The following is an 18,228-nucleotide window of genomic DNA, read 5'->3' as shown; positions in this document are numbered from 1 at the left end:
CAGAACCCTTCGAGCCATCAGTATATATATGATGAGAATCACCATGTTCGGAAGCATGGTCCAAGAAACTTGCCCTCAACTGATCACCAGAATTGTTGCTCCTGCTGTCCCTAATTGGGCAGATCTCTAGGCATGGTCTATTCCAAGGAGGAAACTTTGAGGGCAAAATTTCAGCTACTGCAGGGGAAAGTAATCCCACCTCCCTGGCAGAGCTTGCTAGTCGGACCTCAAGCGGCTTTGGCAGTCTCGGTCTATTTGGGGCTCTATCAGTTGGTTCTCTAACGTACTTATAGTTAGGGTTTAGCTTTGACGTAAGTATTCTTGATATGACTCTCAAGCCTAATTCCTCCCTACGGATAAATAGTGGGGTAAAACCCGGCTCAACATATAGGCTTTCTACTGGTGAAGTTCTATAGGCTCCCGTACAAATAAGTAAAGCCATATTATGGACATCTAATTTCTGCAGTGTTGTCTTGCACGCACATTACATACTTTACTCCTTATGATTTTTTATATCTTGTATTATTTCCCAGCCTCTTTGCATCACATCTCATTCACAAATTGTGCCTCTAAATGTATGCTGGCCATAAATCTCAGCATTTTGCAGCCTCACCTCTTAAGAATTACCTCAGCTCCTTTTCAGTGTTTAAAGCTGATTCCAAAGAGCAAATGTTTTTGTAAAGGAGTCAAGAGTTGGAATCTACAGTATTCAATTTATCAGCTGTTTAGTAATCTCTTCCCATTTTTCCAGGCACCGCTAGACTATATTTTTAATACCATCCCAATGCTACTATCAAAATCCAGTGTATTTCTAAGGTAACAAAAACGTCATATGAAAAACTAATATCAAAGTTAATAGTAATTTATTGTCATCTCCATAAAACCATAGAATTAACTTTTAAATGTGAAGCCTACAAAGTTATCATGTACTAATGATGTGAAAATCAATTTTATGAACTAAACAGTTCAAAATGACAACAATAATTAAACTTTTGTTTTGCTGATACAGTTTTGAATTCCCTGGGTTCAAGTTCAAAGTGCTGTAAGCATGCATGTATGAGAACAGATAACGAGGAAAATGAGCAGTAATCATTCTGGCATTACTGAAGATTAGAACCAGGAATAACAGCATCACAGATATATAATCATAAACATCCAATGCACAGAATCAGTAAGAGTGATAAAAGAAATTACAAGTTATATATACTGATAGTTAAATATTTATGGTTAAAAGTGTGCAGCCAAAGGAACATCTTGGTGGTTTGTGGATATTGAAAATACACTTCCACACTCATCTAAATGATATACATATATATACAGTGATGTCTGAGTGGCCATACACATCATACATCCTTCTTGCATGTAAAACGAAGTCGATATTATTCAGTGAACAGATTCTAAAAGCTGTGCCACTCGAGCACATTCTCTGGGGTTTTGCAGACCGAGTAGCTATAACTGACTAGTAAACCTCATGATGTCAAATACATTGATTAATGCAGTACCAAACAAGTAAAATTGCGCACAGTAATCAGAGACTGTGAAGTGTAACATGGCCCTAAGAAAAAGAATAGGTAACAAAAATGACATAGTATGATACAGTGCTAAAAACAGGTTGAAGTAAACAAAAAATAATATAGTATACTGTATAATCTAATCTAATTACAAAATGCCTACAGTAACAAAAAAAAAATTGATCATATCACATGTCATGGATTTATATATCCAACTAGAACTAAAAGCAAATAGGAATACTCTGTATTTTACATATTAAATAAATAGAGCTTTATTGTTACATGAAGCAAATACACCTCCAAATAGAACATGTTTTCAATGATGTACAAAACAAACGATGATGATGACAACGAAAATGATAACTTTAAAAAACCAGTCTTGAATAAGACACTGGGTGAGTGTGGAGAAAAAAAAAATGCTGACTGCCTGATTCTTTTAACTGAAATAACTGGCACTTCTACACTCTCTTGGAGTGAAGGTTTACCTCTTCAAAATACTAGTCAAATTTATGCATATTTTAAAGACTTTCTTGATACAATAACCATCAAATAGCCCTGTAAATCTTTTCATTACTGAAATGAATGGAGAGTTTAATTTTTCAGCTTTTCTAATTTATTTTTCAATTATTCTCTAAATATATTTATGGTAAGGGACAGTCAGGTAAGAAATGCAACATTCTGAACCACGTGTGAGATCATCACTGGTAAGTTTAATGTTTGTGATGTGCAATATGGCAGAGATGTTAAGTATTTCATAGATCTGTACTAAATCTAACAATGCCAATGTCCTTCACTTCCTGTGACCTATCTAAATGTTTTGGATTCTTATTTCCTCTGACCTGAAAATAGAGAATTTTCTCCTGAACAAAGGGTATGAATTTTTATCAGACCAACTGAACAAGTGTTTTATCAGAAACGTTACCATACAACTGGTTCTACATTTAGTGATTTAGCTTCCATGCACTTTTAAATAAGCTAATAATAATATAAATCACTACAATTGAAAAAAACGTGCGATATTACCAAATTCCTATAAAGCACAAATCTATTGGAACAAATTGGCAAATGCTTGAGCCGCAGAATGCTTTGTATATAAAGTAACTAAAATTAAGAGAAATCAAGCATTGATTAATGAGGAAAGATTGTCAAGTCAAGAGTATGCATACAACACTGGAGATATATTTGCTTCTCTTTGGAAAGCTGTACAAATCTACTGAATCTACTGAAGAAATTTACAATCCTAACTTTTCTATATTTAAAATAGCAACAGTTATATTGTCTTGAGATCCTCTATAGTACGCATGTAGAACTAAAGACTTGGCCCCATAATCTGGCTCGTGAATGTGTTCGCGGACATATGCCACAGCCTCTTCATTCGTTAATACGTCCCAAAGCCCGTCTGTTGCTAGGATTACAAAGTGTGCCTGAAACAAAAAGAACACCAGTGAATAAAACGAGAAAAAAGGGTGTTCATGGACAAGGTATGGAGGAGTAATGATGGTAGTTTAAATTTGACAACGTCTCCGAGGGTTGCGTGAGAGAGAGAGAGAGAGAGAGAGAGAGAGAGAGAGAGAGAGAGAGAGAGAGAGAGAGAGAGAGAGAGAGAGAGAGAGAGAGAGAGAGAGAGAGTGGTTTGATGGCGGGCGTAAGCACATGAGCTGTTGTCTGTTGTGGCTACCGCCGAGTATATCAGTGGCAGTAGTGTGTTATGGGAGTCATGAGAAGCGAGGAATTCGGTGAAGTCAGAGTCATACTAAACAATTGGTTTGGTAGCAGTGTTGTCCATTGAGGGTCAGTGATATTGCGTGATTTGAGTGATTTTGGTATTGTGAAGTTGTTGTGCATGTGTCTGTCTGGTTGTGGTGAAGATGAAGAGGTTGGTTGTGTGTTTTGGTGTCTGAGTTGGTGGTTTGGGACATTGTTGGTGTTGTCAGTTTGTTGTTCTGGGTTGCAGTTGGCATATGATTTGTCATGTTGTTTTTGAGCTGTTGGTGTAGTTTGCATGGTGGGTGTTAAGTTGTTGTATGGTTGTGGTTCTCGGTTGGTTGTTTTGTTGTGATTCTCAGAGGTGGTTGTGTCTCGACTAGCCTAGCCTAGCTATATCCAGTAGATATAGCTCTGTATTTTGGTAAGCCAGTTGTCCTGTGTGTAAAAAAGTAACGTAAAGGGGATAGTGTGGCTGTGGGAAAATTTGTCAGCCGATACAATTAACATAACTTTGCTTGCTTGTGACCCTGCCACAAAGGTATCTTTAACTCACTGAAGATACCTGGGTTTATTGATCTCATTATATTTATCACAAATTAATCAATTAAACTCTCTGAAAACAACAAATGTACTAATAGTTTACCATATGAAATAAACTACAGAATGAGCTTGTTATTTTCTAAACTCTATGAATAAAATACCTAGCAAATAACATGAAAATTATCATTTGCTTCTTCCTATTATCTAAAAAGTCTTGAGTAAATTTTTTTGTGTTTTACACTAAGATCTAGTGTTTACAGAAACATCTAGTTACAGCTGAAAATCTCAGCACTGAATTTCCAATCAAATATTCATACTTATTGAGGAGACTCCTATGAGCTATACAGTTATGATTCTATGGTATGGTTATTACATTTGATGCTACAAAAAAAATTCACAGCAAAATTTTACACCTATAACATAATATTGACCCATACTTTACTATGAAGAATAAAATTAAATGTTAAATAATCATTAGAATGGTGTCTGATATTTGCTATCAGCACCCAGATGCCCTTTGATGAGAATTATAAAAAAAACAATCCTTTTTCCTTTGTGCTGGTTGTGAGGAAGATTTCTTCTGACAAAGGGTTTGCACTGTATACTCTACAGTACTGGAATATTTTACAACAAGCAGCAAAAGTCCCTGTAACCCTGATTACAAGGATATGGATTTTATAATTGGTACTGGTAACACATTGCCTTTCTCTTCAACTGAAGGGAGGGATATCCTGCTTCCAGAAAGCAGGGCGATTATCAGAAATAAAAGGAAACATGGAAAGAAAGTTGATAGTTCCCAATAGAAATTCAATGGAATGAGCAACATAACTTATCCATTTCCACAAAGTAAATGGCTGATAAACCAGCTCGGAAGAGTGACTGTCCTTCAATAGGTGCATTCATCCAATCAATTGCTAAAATCCCATTGGCTAACCCATCCATCATGAGTTTCCCCCATTACAGACTGGATTAACAAAGAGTTTCTGTACTGCTTACTGCACAAAAGAAAGTGCCTCTTCAAACCCTTTCCCTCTAACAACTATTCCTTCTTCCTTTTCGAATCTTAGCGCCAGAAAAATATTTTTCCAATAATTTATTTCTCACCCCAAATTCAAATTTATCCAAAACAATTTCCACAACCAATAACTTCAGGAAAACTCACCTTATGGTCACGCAGACTAAACGTAAGAACATCAGGCTCGGCAGTGACTAGCTTACGAGGCTCCTTCAGTGGAAAATCTCCAAATGCACGTGAGGTGGCTAAGATGCCAGCCACTCTCCACACCCCAGTGAAGGTGATGAATCCACCAGCTTCCTTAATTCTTCGTCTTTCCTTCAGCTGGGCAAATGAAAACTCTAGTTAAATACATGGATTCTGAAGTGTTAGAGGTGAGAATATTAAAAGAAAATTTAACTTTTAATACCTCATTTCTTTATGATTTTTCCATAATATTATTTAAAGACATATGTGACAACCTAACTGTACACTGTGTAACAATTTGGCCATACTTGTGTTTAATGTTTGAAGAGAAATAAAATCCATCAAAAAATCATAAAAGATTATAAAAAACCCACCCTTTTTAGCTCAAAAGATAAATCTCCTTTACAAATTAATTATTGTATGGAACAGAAACTCTACTTATTAATTTTCTGTACTGTACAGAAACACCTACAACATCAGCACTTGAGTTGTCCATACCTTCTGTTGCTGTATTTTTTATTATCTTTATACCTCCTGTTACTGTATTTTTTATTATCTCTATAAAAACTAAGTCACTTTCCCTCCCGTGAAATCTGTTAGCAAGGGCAATTTGCATTTGTCTGAGGTATGAAAGTATAACGCTACTTGTATGTTAATTGTGCATTCCTTGGTAAAGTATCTGACATTCAGTTCATTTCTGGGAGTCGTACATATATAAAATGTTAAGGAACATGAGTCTGAAGAAGGCTATGTTAAGTTGTGCCAGAACAGATTTGTGATGCATATCTCAGGATTGGTGGAAGTCAAGGCAAGGCTTGCATCCCAGTGACACTCATATATGCTAAATTTAATTTTTGATTTAAGTAGAAAATGAAAGAAGTCTTAATAATTTACCAATGAAATAAACACACAAAACAATAAATTACAATGATAAAGTACCACAATAAATTAAATTACCTATTCACTAAAACATAAAAGCAAGAGACTCAATATATCTCCTTTTTCTACACAACAAAAGTGTGTAACTCAGAAATTTAAGTGCATTTCCCTTGTCACATTTTTCAAGCCTTTACTTGAACAATCTTACCTGATTTGGTTTATGGTCAAATGACAAGGGGATGGTTGAACCCTTCATATCTCCCATTACAGCACGGGAGTCGCCTACATTACCGATGATCAGCAGTTCCCCATCCAGAACTGCAATCACAGCTGTTGTCCCTATAATTAAATCATTATCAATATAGTAGTACTATAATTGCAGCTGGTGCATTTGTAAGTACATAAAAATTTCTGGTAGGTAAAACAAAAATATTCCACAATAGAAAACCATAACCAGTTACAATATGCCTGTAGAGAGTATGCTTGTGCTTATGAAATATGGTCAACCACTAGCCCCACACCTACCCTCTCTCTTCTCTCTCTTCTCTCTTCTCTTCCTCTCACTCTCCTCTTCCTCTCCTGCTCTCTCTCTCGTCTCTCTCCTTCTCCTCTTCCTTCTCTCTTCTCCTCTTTCTCTCTCTCTCTCTCTCTCTCTCTCTCTCTGTTTTTTTTCTGAACATTATTGACAAACAACTTATTTCAACGAACAGTTTGTTTTTGTGGGTCTTTTTGCACACTTCTGGAACTGCTCTATTCAGTAAAACCTCATTCAGCAGGTTACTAACTCTTTGGCTTCCTCCATAAACAAAATTATCCAAATTATGCAAAACAAAAATAATGCATGAATAGTATTTAAAAGCTAATCAAAATTAATTAAATGGATTTATTTAAAGAAATTATTCTTTTCTTTCTTTTGCAAACATTAAAGAGCATTTCAGCACAGAAATGTCAAATTTGTTTTTAGATATGAACTACAATGTAGCTAAATGTCCCTAGGCTTTTATGTCTTGAAGAAGCTTGTCTATACTGGCATGCTGAAGATACTAAAATATTTAAGGTTATTTCTTCATATTTCTGTAATTGTGAGGGATTCAAAGGTTGTCAGTATACTAAAATTCCTGAATAACAGTAAACACTTGAAAGTTGTGACAAGTGTAATCCTCATACAATGATCATTGAAGATACAGTTTATCCTAAAGCTAAATTTAAATCCACAAAATTAAACTGTACTTCATGCTTGTCATTTAATTAAAAAGATTTACTATATGGCAAATTTCCCTTCACACGTTAAAATGTTTAAAAAAAAAAAAAAAAAAAAAAAAAAAAAGTTATATATATATATATATAAAATTATTATATATATACGAATATACAATTATATTATATATTATTATATATTAATATATACATATATATTATGGTTTTATAATGTAATATAGATATATATATATATATATATATATCTATATATATATATATGTGTATATATATATATATATATATATATATATATATATATATATATATATATATATATATATATATATATATATATATATATATACACACACACACACACTACTGAGACTAAGGTGACATACCTGACATATCCGTTCTACTTTTACACTCTTCCACAACCTGATTATCGATAGCAATAATCTGATCTGTCAGCAATCTTGTGTAGTTGACATTCTTGTTTATGTCAATGTACAGGTCATCCACCCCAGAGGGTTCTTCTCTCTTCTCCTTGTTTCCGTTGGAGTTGCTGTTACTGATGATCGAATTTCTCTTCTTAAGGCTGACGGTGCAGTAGCTGTCATCTTTCTTCATTGGCGAAGGGTCAGGGTCCTCTTCACATGAGATGTTCTCCACGCCAGTGCCACTCGAGACTTCCTCTTTTAGATTGCCTGTCGCTTTGCAGGATTCACTTGTAACAGCCTCTTCGTTTGTGCCACTAGGTTTTTCTGGCTCGTCATTCTTGGTGACCAGTTCCTTGTTGATGCCATTTGTGGGTTTGTCCGAAATGAGGGATGCCTTCCTTGGCGGCACATTCACCTTTGAACTTTTGGTCCTGTCGCATGGGTCTAGAGTCCGGAGCTGTTTGATCTTCTCGATGACATTATTGAAGAGGTGTTCCTTCACGAATTCTGCCGTGTACTGTAAACAGAGAATAGAAGCCATAACTTAAATCCACAGTCTGGAGTTTACCAAAACATCCAATACTAACATCTTGGTTCAGTGTGATATCAAAATAGTCTTCATACTCTAATAAAAAAAATTAAAATATCCAATCATACACTGTAATGCTTTAAAATGTTTCTTCAAAATACCATCAAAATCTTAAATATTAATAACTTGATGTTTCAATTATACATAATGTAGAGTAAGTTTGAAAGCTCTGTATATAAACAGTTTCAATACTAAAACTCGTTTAAGCTGGTCTTATGCCAGCACTTACTCCTTAAAGAGCACATATCACCAAAAGGCAATGATGAACTGGTAAATACATCACTTATAATATTCATATAAAAAGTAGGTACGTACTAGATGTGGACTCGTAAAAATAAATATTACACTATCCAATACATTGATTTCTTTAAGCTGGCATTGCAAAACCTATGGTTATTGATTGCTCATGTATATTTCTTCAAACAAATAAATTTTTGATTAGGATGTCTAAAATACCATTCATGATATGCCACATTCATTTGCCTAAATTTTTCCAGATTTATTTTGAGTGAATGTTTTTTTTTTTTTTTTTTTTTTAATTTTTTTTTTTTTTTTTTAACAATTTCTGAGTAACTGGTCTGACTATGGGCACAGTAATGTGTGCAGACTTCATTAAAAATCATAGTATTATATATATATATATATATATATATATATATATATATATATATATATATAATTTAAAATCGATTACCACCTTACAAATGGTTATCATTTATGACAAATCTGAAAGATAATTGCGATCTTACACATGCTCATTAAAGATAAACAATCGACAACGGTATATATGATAATCCCAACTGGATTATTTAGCTTAATAACAGGTACTCTGAAAATGTACTCATGCTTCACACAGGATTAAAAAATTTTGAGAAATGAAGTTCGCACTCTTAATTAGCTTGGTAATCATCACCAGTGTTTCTTTGACATAAAAGTTGGTCAACTGGTAAACATAACCTACTCTTCTGTCCCTGGACGATATATCACCAATTTACAAATAAAAATAGGGAGGTTATGCTTTGGAAAAAGTGCCAGGTATTGTCAACACTTGAAATGATACACCCTATCAGCAATGACTGAAACGGTTATTAATAATAAAAATAAATTGAAATAAAGGAGGTCGATCAGTTGTTCAGCTTTGACCAAAATCTTTTGTTTGCGCTACGACGAATTACTGTAATTTTCCGTTCGATAAATCAACTCGTGTTACCCGTGCATTGCTCCTTCAATGAAGGCGAGTTGAAACGAAGACAACCATCGACGCAGGTTGAATAAAACCCGATGAATCAACGTATTTAAACAAAACGCATTTCCTGGTTCACTGAAACGGGGGCGATGTTGAACCTCTATGAACTGCTTTTAAATTTAGCGTCGCTACTAAACATTTTCTTTTTCTCTTCATGTTCCTCCCAACCACGCAGCCAACATAGGTGATAAAAAGTGAAGTCGTGTGCTAGCTTGTCCTGGTGTGACATCACTTTACAAACCGTCCGTGACAAATTCAGCATTGATAAACTGATGATCACTTGTGCCAGATTTCGAGTTTTTTATTTGTTTTGTTTTGTTTATGATATCGGGGAAAAAATGTTGGCGTACTCGCGGTCAAGTAAACAATAAACGGATATAGATTACGAGAGAGAGAGAGAGAGAGAGAGAGAGAGAGAGAGAGAGAGAGAGAGAGAGAGAGAGAGAGTCATTTATATCGTTTCAAATCCTTCCTTTGTTTTAATGCCACTAATACCCCAAACTACAAAATGAATTACTTAGAATCTGATTCTTTTACCCATAACTTTAACACTTACACACGTATACTATAAGGTATAAAAATAAAAGTGCCTATTACAGGGAGTGTGTAGGAATAAAATTAATTTACCATTTAGCCCATACGAATACATGTACGATCAAAGGGAGGTTTCACGGATATGCGCTCGGTGGGGGGGGGGGGGGGATTATTCGGGTTGATAACATAGGTAGACGATCTTGGCATCAACTACCAAAATACGCAGTAAAAGAACACAAGAGACAATCTTCTCCATCTCCGTCTCTTAACGCCTGCCATGGTTGTTAGTCGACAATCGTTCGTCGCAGCTGAGAGACGAAGAAGAGAAGTTTGAAGAAGCAAGAAGAGAGGATCAGTGTGTGTCTCTCTCTCGCTCCCTCGCTTTGCCTGCCTCTTTTTCTCCCTCCGTCTCTCTCTCTCTCTCTTTGTCTCAGTCTGTTTGACTCCCCTCCCTGTCTTCGTCTCTTTTTCTCTTGTCTCTCTTTCCGTCTCCCTTCTCTTATACCAAGAAAAAATCGGGAAGATCTGATAAATATACAGAAAAAAAGTCTGCAGTCATCTTCACCTACTAATGAATTAAAACGCTCAAAACATTCGATTATATATATATATATAGATATATATATATATATATAATATATATATATATATATATATATTAGTGTAAACCGTTTCAAGATACGGATGTACTTTCGGGATGAGCCGCAGTGACGTCACAGAGGACGGGGGACTTCTTGGTTTGTATCTCCTGGGTTCAGTGAGTCGTGTGATTTTCTTTTTTTGTTTTTCTCTTCTCGAGGAGTTTTTATTTTTGCGTATTTTACGAGTCGGTATTGACAAACATGAGCCCAACACTATTCAGAGCCAAACTTTCTAGGGGGAAGATGGGTATGTATGGATGTAGCCTACGATATATATATATATATATATATATATATATATATATATATATATATATATATATATTCTGGGCAGTTATACAATTAATTTCATCAATTAGCCAATGTATGAAACCAAAAGTGGGTTCTGTAAAAAAATAAATAGATAAGCTCTAATCACGACTCAATCAAAAGCCAGGCATATTTTCTGTCTGTGTCGGTATGTATGTCTTTCTCACGCCCTCTCACGTTGAGCCCAACGTGACATGCGTTCAAAAAAAAAAGAGAGAGAGAGAGAAAAAAAACTTTTTATTATTGCCCTAGGTCCTATCACCCCTCAACACCCAATTCACCCGGCCCACCACCGCCGGCGTTCAGCAAAAGCCTTCTTTCATTTCCGAATCTCTTCCGTAAAGCGCCTGAGACTGAGTGGGTCCCGTTTAAAGCTCTGTGTGTGTGAGAGAGAGAGAGAGAGGTCTCTGCCCCTTCCCGCCAGGGGGAATTCATGGCCACGAAGTGTGGGGCACGCTGCCAAAAAGCAGAGTGCCCATGGACAAAAAAGTTTTCTGGCCTGACGCAGGAAGAGTTGGCACCTGAATTCTCTCTCTCCCTCTCTCAAGAGTACGCACTTCCGATCGTAAGCTTTGCCATTTCTCAGTTTCAATATACATACATATATGCATATACATATATACACGCGCACACACAAATATACATATATCTGTAATGAGGGTCAAATGAGTGGTATGTATGACTGTATACTTTTTATCAAAGACTGCCCTAGGATAAGTTGTAAAAAAAATCTACTATAAAGATGTAATTGGTTTCTATTCCTCTTGGATGATACGATGTCAAATTAAATAATAATAATAATAATAATAAAATATACATAATTAATCCCTACAAGGGTAAATAACAAATACTATATAAATAATACACTATATATATATATATATATATATATATATATATATATATATATATATATATATATATATATAATTTAACCAAAAAGATATATGTTGAAAATAAATATGCAAAAAGAAAGAGAAATTGAGAGATAATACAATGACGACGATAAGCAGAGAGAAAGATTAAGAGAGGTAGATACGAACAGTTTATGCAAATTAACCACCTTGCCTTATCTTTTAAACCACTCCTTTTATCAACATTGGGAGTGAAATCTTCTAGCGCCATTAAAACAGAAGTATTATTAGTATCCTCATTATTATTCTATCTGCTAAGACATTGCTCTACTGGCCAAGCAAACCCATGTGATGAAATAAATAAATAAATACATAAAGAGGCATAAAAAAAACTGCATTACGCAACATCCATGTATGACGTCATGAAGGTCACGTCTACCAGCCAATACGCGAGATCATTCTATGACCAGATCTGTCTGCTTTACGGTCACCAGGCTTAAAATAGCTGTTATAAGGTCACCAGGCTTACAATAGCTGTTATAAGGTCACCCAGCTTACAAAAGCTATTATAAAGTCACCAGGATTACAATAGCTGCTATAAGATCACCAGGCTTACAATAGCTATTATAAGGTCACCAGGCTTACAATAGCTATTTATAAGGTCACCAGGCTTACAATAGCTTTTATAAGGTCACCACCAGGCTTACAATAGCTTTTATATGATCACCAAGCTTACAATAGCTGTTATAAGGTGGTCACTGGGCTTACATCAGCTTCCTAAAAGGATGTATCACTCGATTCTTATTATGGAACGAACAACAACTCAATCTAAATTGAAACATCATATGTGAAAGACCGCTAAGAGCAAATATGTTGCTTTCTAACCAAACGATCACATGCACAAATAAATAAGCAACCTTGGAAGGTGATGTAAGAGGACGTGTTGGCATATAGCTAGTTAGTGCAGTCTATTTGCACTGGCACTCGAGGTCCCTTGGCTCATATTTACGGTTTTTTTCAATAGTTTTCATTAATTCACGTAGTTATGATTACTAGTTACGAATGCAAACATATAACAATAATAAAAATAGCTGTTACACTTCACGCACCACTTAATAACAACCCATTTGGGTATAAAACAATTAAGTAACACTTAAAAAAATGATTATAAGTTTTTTGGCACAGAACACGACGGCCATTACGCATAAATCGATCACGCAAGTGAGGCATGACGCAACCGTAATGAATGACATCGAAATGATGCGAATTACGCGACGAATCACCCTGACGCCAATTAAGACACGTACTCAGATACCTCAGAGGTGTTCTGCATTCGCCATCAAAGGCGTCTGTGTGTGTGTTGATGCAGCACTAAGTGATTGGCTCTCTCTCTCTCTCTCTCTCTCTCTCTCTCTCTCTATATATATTATATATATATATATATATATAATATATATATATTATATATATATATATAGATATATAATATATAGATTCTTTTATAGTCTTTTATGGTGTTTTTACGTTGCATGGAACCAGTGGCTCCTCAGCAACGGGACCAACGGCTTTACATGACTTCCGAACCACGCCAAGAGTGAACTTCTATCACCAAAAATACACATCTCTAACCCCTCAGTGGAATACCTGAGAATCGAACTTGCGGCCACCGAGGTGGCAGACCAAGAACATACTGATCATGCCAACGAAGCGCTACACACACACACACACACACACACACACCACACATATATATATCTATATATATATATATATATATATAATATATTATATACACACACACACTAATATATATATATATATATATATAAATATAATATATATATATACACACACACAACAGTACATGGGAAACACGCAGTTTTACATTAGGACTGGACTGTTCTTCATACGCTGAACAATAATAATAATAAATATGTCAAGGACTAAACTATCCTGATATGTGATAAACAGGTAAACGAGAGAGAGAGAGAGAGAGAGAGAGAGAGAGAGAGAGAGAGAGAGAGAGAGAATTTTACGTTCTCTGTCAGTATGCTTGACGTATCATCGCCACTACAACTTGAAGTCAAAAGCTCTCTTGAACGAAAATTATAAGGCACGGAGAAGATGATAATAATAATAATAATAAAACTTCTGTTTTACTGCCGTAAAAAAACAATGTAATTTTAAATGCCGACTGGTTTTAACTGCAAAGTAAAGTAGCTCTCTCTCTCTCCTCTCTCTATTGAATTTTGGAAATGCTTAAGTACGACGTGCACACACATTTCCTCCGTCATGTCTCTTGCTAAAACTCATACAAAACCTTTTAGGATCCTTTCCCCGAGTTGTTCATACGTCAAACCTGAAACATGATCTGCGTCAATAGAGATCTGATGTTCGTACACGCAACCACACAGTACATACCAGACGACACAGTAACAACACCGATTTGGTCTTCTTGTAAAAAAAAAAAAAAAAAAAAAAAAAAAAAAGGCAACTTAACAGCGTATTTTTTATTGTTATCATATCTAATCTATTATAAATATCAATATATTTTATATTTTAACTAAATCCTAATCGCGTGAGTCACTGAAACGAGGAAACCCACTGATGTCAGTGTATATATATTTTATATATATATATATATATATATATATATATATATATATATATATATATATATAATATATATTTACGCTAACACCATTGTGGGTATCACGAGTAAATTGTATTATTTGCAAACTGCATTAGATTTTAATATGATGATAAAAATACGGGCATTTAGTTTAATGATGGTTTTCTCATAATTGTTTTTTCTCTTTTTCCATGGGATTTTTTTATGGGGGGGCGGGGGGGGGGGGGGGGATAAAATCTCGTCATTAAACTAAATACCCCTACTTGCATTAAAAGATTGAAATCTAATGTATTTGTATATACTGCACCATTTGCAAGAGTTAGAAACTTGAACTTTTTACCAATAATACAATATGCATACCGACATAACTGTGGATCTTTAATGAAGAAAGACTTTATTTATTTATTTACGCTAACACCATTGTGGGTATCATGAGTAAATTGTATTATTTGCAAATTGCATTAGATTTTAATCTGATGATAAAAATACGGGCATTTAGTTTAATGACGGTTTTCACATAATTGTTTTTTCTCTTTTTCTTTTGCCGTGGGATTTTTTTTGGGGGGGGGTTTTTTTAAGGGGGGGGGGGGGCGATTAAACTCGTCATTAAACCAAATACCCCTACTTTCATCAAAAGACTGAAATCTAAAGTATTTGCATATACAGTACCATTTGCAAGCGTTAGAAGAACTTTCTACCAATAATACAATATGTATACCGACACAACTGTGGATTTTTAATGAACAAAGACTTAATTTCGATGCTGAACTTGTACATATTCTTTGATAAAAAAAAACTCAAACTATTTCCTCATTATTTGTGTCGCGAGAATGATTTATCTTACTTTCATGATCTTTCATTTCCTTCGGTACAAAGTAATCACAACTCTTCCTGGTTGGCCCAAAGCAACGCCCCGTGCTGGCATATGACCAACTTCACCCCGAACGAGCAGGACCACAGCTGAATGTCTCATGGCGGGTTAAAATTGTAGCTCGATTTGCAGAAACACCACAATAATGGACCGAATTTTCCTCTAGTTATGTCCTAAAGTGAAGTCAATGATTTTCACTGACATCTTGATCAATTTCATGACAACTGGCTCGAGTGGAAAAAGGGTTAAACTGAAGTTAGGTCGAATTTATTCTAATTCAATTATGCAGCTGCAGGAAGGAACGAAGCTCAAAAATGTGCACCTCTGCCACCAGGGGGTACTACACCCGACACGTCAATTCTTCCGAGGTGGGTTCTGCCTTTAACTGCAGTCACATTTCACATCACGTGTCTCCTGGCTACACACTATAATTAACCACAAGCAGACACACGCACGCACACACAGAGAGGGAAATTTTACCTGGTGACTAGAGAATTTCCCGGGAGCTCCACCTGCCCCAAATGAAATTCTGGCACCTCACCTTAAATATGTCACTAGGCCCCAAATTAAGAAAAGAGAAAGTCACTCACACGTATTTATATATATGCAGCACACTTCTGCTCCCTAGGAACACGACAAAATAAAAATAAAAGTTTCACAAAAAATATGAAGCCTAATTAGAAAGTGAATATACCTTCATTTCTCTCATGTCAATATGAAGATTAACATCCACAAACTCCAAAACTCCCTCCTGTCCCCAAACCCGGCCCCACCTCTCTCTCTCTCTCTCTCTGTTAAAATGAAGAAGAACGTAAATCTATCTGCCTCAGACCTGTATAGACTATCCGTGCTTGAACATCACGAGAAACACAAGACTATCTCTTTATCTTATTTTCGGTTTTCCAGCCTAAATATAAAAGGATAAATATCCTCTCTACGCCTGAATGTCAACATGAATATTTAAAAAGTAACACTCCCTTTCATGGTAAAAATGACAACAAAAATATGAAGAAGCATTTAGAATTGCTCGAGCTCTACAAAGAAACCACCACAAAATGCAAAGCATCAGAGAAAGAATAATATGAAAGTAACGTCAGGCCTTTTGCCAACACCATCCATGAAACATCCTTCGGCTCTGCAACGCTTGCTTTTTTTCTCGGAAAATCAAGTCACAGAGAACTAAATACTTCCGAATATGGATACGAAGCAGCGGCAACTTCTGCCTTTTGTGGTTTTCATCAGAATCCTGGACGTGCTGCCAATTATTCTTGCAGAATTCAGTAATACCCCAAGTTACTGTACTTCAGTACGTATCAGGTTCAAAATCATGATTATTTTTTCCTACACAACCATTTTAGATGTGATAACATTTTTAGATAAATCTCTTGATTTGTGTGTCAATTGTCAATGCTGGTTACTTTACATTAGGAACCATGTGGAATTATTGACAGCTGTAAGATATCTAGAAAATATTCAAGCGCAGACTATAATATAAAGTCTTTGTTACTTATCAGCAGTCCAGATCTCCAAAGCGTCGGTTAAGTTGAGGGGCTATTGAATATTTAAATAGCCTCGATTTCTTGCTGGGAGCCTAAGGTCGATTCCAGGCAAGGGAAAGTTACTTATTTCCTGAAATAAACACTATACCCTCTTTCAACCAAAAACTCAGGATTATATACTTGACATTTAGTTGACTATTGTGGAAGTCACCAGACCAATAAGAAAGGACCATGAGGCTAAAGTAATCAGCATAGAGGGAAGAGAGAACCATGAGACTACAGAAGTAGGCAGACTGAGAAAAAGCATGCAACAGTAGTCAGCAGACTGGGAAGAAATGATTGTGAGACTACAGTATTCAACATATTGGAGAAAGGACCATGAGTCTATAGTACTCAGCAGACTGAGAAGAAAGGACCATACAGCTACAGTATTCATCAGAGTAGAGAGAAAGGACCATGAGTCTAGAGTATTCAGCAGAGTGGGAGGTGAGGACCACGAGGCTACAGTAGTCAGCAGAGTGGGAATAAAGGACAATTAGGCGTATTCAGCAGACTGGGAAGGGAGGACCATGAGTCTACAGAAAGAACCATTAGGCTAAAGGACCCCGAGGCTACAGTAGTTGGTAGAGACTAGGATGAAAGGACGATGAGTCTACAGTATTCAGCACACTGGGAAGAAAGATCAATGATGATACAGTAGTCAGCAGACTGGGAAGAAAGGACCTTGAGGCTACAGTAATCAGCAGATATTTCTCAAAAGTTACTAGATATGTCTCAAAAGTTACATCTTGAATAGTTAAAGCTTCAGATTCATTCAGCAAAGATTCATCCACCTGAAGGGGAGGATGATTATCTATGAGTTTTATAAATATGACTTTTTTTATGATAAGATTTTGTGTATACTTACCACGTAGTTACATAGCTATAGTTTCTAAAACCGTAGGCAGCTAGAATTTTTGAAATTCGCGGAAGCGCTAGTTTGTTTTGGTCAGGTGATACCCCCCGCCCACTATCGGGGGAGTGAGGAACCAACACCGTCTGAAAATCAGTTGTTTATGCCCTATTATCCATGTGAGGGGAGGAGGGCGGGCTTTGATCATGTAACTACTTGGTAAGTATACAAAAATCTTATTTTATCATAAAAAAAAGTCATTTTTATGTATGCAACTTACCAAGTAGTTACATAGCTGAATCCCACATTGTAGGAGGTGGGATCCATGGAAATGCTCATAACTTTTTAAAATTTAATAAATACAAAATATATATTTAGAGCTAGCATCCATGCAGATGCTTGTTGGTTCCTTACTTGTTAAGAGAGCTGAACAGTTGATTACTGCCTCTGGAAGTCACTTGTCTTAACTCATAGGGACGTGGCGGTATAGCCATGGCTCGTCCTCTAAACAGTGGGACCCATACAGCTAAGGAATGTCCGTGGCTAGCATGGTCAACCAAAGGATGCCCCTGCCCAGGCCGCAGTACCAAATAACCAAATGTTACCAGAGTAAAAAACATATCACCTTAACCATAACCATAAAATTCATACCCAACTCTACACTTGACTGAAGGGTACTCCTA

The 18,228-nt window shown here is 35.9% G+C and overlaps 1 protein-coding gene across 1 annotated transcript in view; it reads right to left on the bottom strand.

Moving 5' to 3' along the window:
• Positions 1 to 846: 846 nt before the first annotated feature.
• Positions 847 to 18,228, bottom strand: part of LOC135201007 (protein phosphatase 1L-like) — a 33,205-nt gene continuing 15,823 nt past the window's right edge. Inside the window, exons 2-5 of the mRNA XM_064229829.1 lie at positions 7,440 to 7,995; positions 6,047 to 6,177; positions 4,921 to 5,097; positions 847 to 2,935 (exon numbers count right to left, since the gene is read on the bottom strand). Coding sequence (XP_064085899.1) covers positions 2,744 to 2,935; positions 4,921 to 5,097; positions 6,047 to 6,177; positions 7,440 to 7,995 — 1,056 coding nt within the window. The 3' untranslated portion in view covers positions 847 to 2,743. The remainder of the gene's footprint in view (positions 2,936 to 4,920; positions 5,098 to 6,046; positions 6,178 to 7,439; positions 7,996 to 18,228) is intronic.

The sequence above is a fragment of the Macrobrachium nipponense genome, chromosome 27 (assembly GCF_015104395.2).
Source record: "Macrobrachium nipponense isolate FS-2020 chromosome 27, ASM1510439v2, whole genome shotgun sequence".
Lineage (NCBI taxonomy): Eukaryota > Metazoa > Arthropoda > Malacostraca > Decapoda > Palaemonidae > Macrobrachium > Macrobrachium nipponense.
The sequence above is the reverse complement of the archived record's forward strand: the minus strand, read 5'-3'. Positions and strand labels throughout refer to the sequence as shown.